The following is a 5,420-nucleotide window of genomic DNA, read 5'->3' as shown; positions in this document are numbered from 1 at the left end:
TTTGTCTGTTCATTTGCTTTTGTAATAAATCTGTGGACACTCTGTATAATGTGATCACATGATACAAGTTCATTTCTATAAGGGTAGAAGAGTCCACATGGAGTCTTTCCTCTATATTCATTTCAATTCTAATACCACATTAAAGGTCAAACATCACGAAAATGTATTTTTGTCTGAATATTTTGAGGTTAATATCAAGAGCGGAGTTTACTTGAACTAAATCCTTTGAAAAAGTTACCTTCAATTTGGGGTGTAAGAAAATATTGGTTCTGCAATATATTGCGATATTTCATTTCACGATACTGTATTGATATTAAAAGTACTGTATCAATATTTTTAGGTATTTGTTCAAATGCAGATTTGGCGGAGGTTCATTTTTGTTTTTTGTTTATATTTTATTTCTTATTATTTAACACGGTATTATTAAATGATGTTTATTTGAAGCATCCTAAATGCACTTTGTACTGTCTAAGAGGCAGATGTTAGTTCCTTTGGAAACTAGAAGAATTAGAATTTTTTTTTTTTTTTTTTTGTGATTTTCGCATTAGATCCTGTTCTGATCAAGTAAAAATGTGTTTAGTATTTGTACATATTTCTGGTGTAATTCAATTCTTCCAGGAAATAATCTTAAAAAACAAAAAAAAAAAAAAAAATTGCTTTTTTAACAGTATCATGATAAATCATGATATATCGTATCGCTATCCTAGTATTGCGATTTGTATCATATTGCCAGATTCTTGCCAATACACAGCCCTATCTTCGATGCAAATAAGACAATAAAACCCCTTTTTTGTGTTTAGATCTAATGTTTGTTGCTTCACGTTCCGGTGTGAAAATCTGAAAACCTCCACGTTTTTACTGCTCTGTGTTGAAAATACCCAGAATGCACCTCACTACGACAAATCAGCTTTCATGCTAAACAGCTTTTGGCGATGCCGTTTCCTTTTCCATTGAAATCTATATTGCAGAATACTTGTTATGCTATTTCTCACATAACAAAAAGAATTTCTTAGTTGCTTTACATTTTGTTCCCTGCAATAATTACTGTAGTTTTTAAACACACACGTTATTATTGTTATTATTATTCTGTTCCTTTTGTTGATGCTATTTTCCTGCTTGTTGTAATGTTGCATATTTTGAAAAGTAAAAGGCTTTCGAATCCCGACTGGGCGTCAGTTTGACACTGACAAAACACTTCTGAGCTACAGCCACACCAGACCAGTTCACATCAGACCAAATCCATCCGGTCTTGGATCCACAGTTCAACCCTTTTTCTCGGGGGTTAAGTCCAGCACGTCTGAGATCGGTTCATTTCAGCTCCTTTAAGTTAAGATCAGCTCAGTGTAGTTGTGTGAACAGTGTTCAGGCTCAGCATAGATCAGTTAAACTCAGGTCAGTTCGGTTTTTTGTTAGATTCTTGTGTCCCAGCAGCGTTTTTTTTTTTTTTTTTTATCACTGTCTGACGGGTTTCATGTTCTTTCAGCTTTCTGGAAACACTTGCAGATGAAGGTTTTTGTCCAGAACATGAGCTGAGCTGCTGAATCAGGGCCTAGAAAAGCCCTCAAGTCCAGCTCAGACTCCCAAAACTCCAGACTCTATTTAACGTCTCTTCACACACATCACCAAACATCTTCAGGAATCAAACATATAATCTTTATATTTCAGGCAAAAGAGGTCCAACTATTTCCTCAAGCAAGCAGAAGTTTCACTCCAGTCTGTAGAAGAAAAGAAACCGCCAAAATAAAAGCATTAATTCAAGCTCTAGCCACTTCCTGTTTCTTCCTTGGTAATCAAAAGCATCTGAGGGTTGTTTGGTCGTCGACACAAAGTCTGAACACACTTTTCGCTCGATACTGAACCAGCCTCCGAAATCCATCAGTTGCTCGAATTCTCCTCAGATTTCCAATCAAGGCAGTTTTCATGTCACTTTTGGTCTCAGAAATACAACCACTGTCCAAAGCTGCCGTTTCCATCCCGTCTTCTAAAGCACTAGTTTCAGTTTCGGTGCAAAAATGACACCAACAAAGCCAACTCTTCGACTGGTTTTGATGTGCCCAAGGTCTTTGCGTCCTTCCAATGTTGGTCTAAGATGAACCCTCCTTGGATTTGTGCAATGGTCAGAAGGTTTTAAATTGTGCAGAGGGTCAAGTGCATGTTGAGGGATTTTAATGTGCATGAGGGGGTGAGGGAAGTCTTCACAAGAACGTTATAATTCCTTTCCAAAGTCCGAACTCTTTGACTTCTCGGCTTAAATCGACCTTAAACCTTTTTTGTGAGTCGTCCGGTGAAATCTTCCACGTTATTCCACCTATTCCGCAAAAAAAAGTGAAAGGAAGTGAAAGCAACCGGCGGTACTCTGAGTATCCATCTGTGTTCTCATTTAGCAGCGCCCCAAGTTCAGGATGGGAGGTTCGGAGGGAGCTCACTGGAGGTTTGGCAGGTGGGGGCGTTGGGTCGGGCGTCAGGGGGGAAAAAGGTCGCATCATGGTTGGAGGTTATAAGGAGGAGATTTTGAAGGTGTCGTGGGTGTAGGTGGTGGCCCGGGTGTTCCGCAGGATGCCGGGGATCGGGGCGGGCGACGGAGGGAGGCTCTCGTCGGGTGTGTTGGCGGGCGGCGTGGGGATGCTGATGATGGCGGCGGTGAAATCCTGCTCCCCACAGTTCAGCTTCAGGTCTTCTGCCTGGGCGTTCAGACTGGAACGACTGGACAAGAAACAAAGACAGAAGCAACAATGACATACTGGCCCATAAAGTATGTTAGCCTCTGCAACAGCTGACATGTGCAGTCCTGTGCAAAAGTCTAAGGCGCAGGTGTCAAACATGCGGCCCGGGGGCCAAATCCGGCCCGCCAAAGGGTCCGGTCCAGCCCTCGGGATGAAGTTGTGAAATGCAAAAATTACAGTAAGATACTGACAATCATTTTAGTTCAGGTTCCACATTCAGACCAATTCAATCTCAAGTGGGTCGGATCAGTAAAATACTATCATAATAATCTATAAATACTCACAACTCCAAATTTCTTTCTTTGTAAATGTAAATATTTTCATGTATTTACACTAAAACTAAGCATAATTTCACAAAAAAATGTGAATAACCTGAACAAATATGAACAACCTGAAATGTCTTAAGAGAAGTAATTACAATTTTAATAACAAGATTATACCTGTTATTAAATGTTTTGTGTAATTTTAGATCCACTGTCATCTGTAAGTTCTGATGTACATGTGTAAATGATAAACTGAAGGAGAATATTGTTAAAATTACACTTATTTTTTCTGTTTGGTCATATTATTCACATCTTTAGAAAGGATAAATTGCAGATGTAAACCTTTTCATAATGTAAATGTACTTTTTTCACTGTAAAACAGAGAAAATTTTGGAGTTGACATTATTTCTATATTATTATGTTATTATTTTACTGGTTCGGCCCACTTCAGATCAAATTTAGCTGAATGTGGCCTCTGAACTAAAATGAGTTTGACACCCCTGGTCTAAGGGAACCATTAGGTTTATTATTTCAGCAAAGTTACAATGATTACATGTGCGATCATATGTCGTTAGCGTCATAGCATAGTTGCCTGAGTCAGTTGGCCAAATTATGATTTTTTTTTATTTTTTTACAATTTTTATTTATTTCTCATTTTTACCAGAACAATACAATCTCCTCAGGTTGAGGATTGAGAAGACAAACAAAAGAACAGAAGAACAAACAAATGAAAAGGCAGGTTCCTTTAATAGATACATTTGTCCCTGAATGTCAGCCATTTTCCCCAAATTTTCATAAAGAGATTTTCTTTTTACTTCAGTTTATATGTCAGATGTTCCATGACAAGTATATCATCTAGGATTTAAAGCCATTGTTTGTAAGACTTAAACCAGTTCTTTGTTAAGCCAGTTCTTTGTTGTTGCCTTCTTCTCGGCCACCAGGAGGATCTTGACAAGATATAAGTAAAGTAAGTAAAGTAAATTTTATTTATAGAGCACTTTTCACAGACAGAGTCACAAAGTGCTTTATCAATTCAAATCAGAATCAAATTAAGTTTACAGAGACCCAACAGAATCCTTCAGGAGCAAACACTTGTGATTGGTGACAGTGGCGAGGAAAAACTTCCCTTTAACGGGCAGAAACCTCGAGCAGACCCAGACTCCTGAAGGATGGCTGTCTGCCTTGACCAGTTGGGGTTAAAGAGAGAGAGAGAGAGTAAAGGAGGAGAAAAGAGAGAGCGATAGAGATATAGAGAGCCTGGGGGGGGGGGGATGACACATGGAGTACGTTATGATGAATACATAGAGTGTAATCAGTCTGTGGTGGTCCTGGGTCAGGTGGGAGACTAAAAAGCCTTTTTGAACAGGAGGGTTTTGAGGTGTTTCTTAAAGCTCTCTACAGAGTCCATGGACCGTAGGTGTAGAGGCAGGTCATTCCATAGACGTGGTGCCACAGCTTTAAAAGACCTGTCACCGCGTGTGCTAAAACAGGTGTGTGGAACCATCAGCAGGTGCTGTCCTGAAGACCTCAAGCTACGAGTTGAGCTGTAGGGCTGGATCAGGGAAGCAATGTATGCAGGGGCCTGGCCATGTAGGGCCCGGAAAGTTAGCACAAGAATTTTGAAATGAAGACGATATAGAACAGGGAGCCAGTGGAGAGATTTAAGGATTGGAGTGATGTGGGTTCTCCTGTTTGTGCGGGTCAGGAGCCTGGCAGCAGAGTTCTGGACGAACTGTAGACGGGCCAGCTCCTTCTTGTTTAAGCATGTAAACAGGCTGTTGCAGTAGTCTAAGCGAGAAGATACGAAAGCGTGAACGATCATCTCGAGCTCATTTGTGGACACCATAGATCTGAGTTTGGAGATGTTGCGTAGGTGGAAGAAACAGTTTTTGACTAGGTGTTTGGAGTAGAATTCTAAAGACATGTCCTGGTCAAAGATGACACCCAGATTCCTCAGTTTTGTCTGAGATATCTATCTTTTTTCATGCACTGATTCTTCCAAATGTCCGAGGTAGAGAACGAGACAAGAATTTGGAATTGCATAAGCCAATTTATGATTTCTGCATAAAATAAAGCAGCTCTGTTAGGAGAGTAAAGTTATGCAGATATCCCAGTTTGGCCAAAGTGTGACTTGGGCAATTACGCTAGTTTAAAGAAAAAACAATCCTCTACAAACCAAAGTATTTAGTATCTATTGTAACCTCCCTTTGCACTTTACATTTACATGTATTTAACTCCAGGGGGAGATCGCAATATTTTGGCTGAACTTTTGAGGAGCTGTCACTGTGTCCATATTTATTTCCAACAGAAACATAAAGAGATCTAAAATCATGAACAACTGGAATGACAAAGGTCATATGTCGTACACGTTGAGATAACTTTGTTATCATTTGAAGTGATATAAATTAAATTTGATTGATTGGCCAACCTTAAC

General features: G+C 39.5%; 1 protein-coding gene across 1 annotated transcript in view; it reads right to left on the bottom strand.

Moving 5' to 3' along the window:
- Positions 1 to 763: 763 nt before the first annotated feature.
- Positions 764 to 5,420, bottom strand: part of kcnd1 (potassium voltage-gated channel, Shal-related subfamily, member 1) — a 192,862-nt gene continuing 188,205 nt past the window's right edge. The window contains exon 10 of the mRNA XM_030139724.1: positions 764 to 2,703. Coding sequence (XP_029995584.1) covers positions 2,496 to 2,703 — 208 coding nt within the window. The 3' untranslated portion in view covers positions 764 to 2,495. The remainder of the gene's footprint in view (positions 2,704 to 5,420) is intronic.

This window comes from Sphaeramia orbicularis, chromosome 7 (assembly GCF_902148855.1).
Source record: "Sphaeramia orbicularis chromosome 7, fSphaOr1.1, whole genome shotgun sequence".
Taxonomy (NCBI): Eukaryota; Metazoa; Chordata; class Actinopteri; order Kurtiformes; family Apogonidae; genus Sphaeramia; species Sphaeramia orbicularis.
This window is presented reverse-complemented; position numbering and strand designations above follow the sequence as displayed.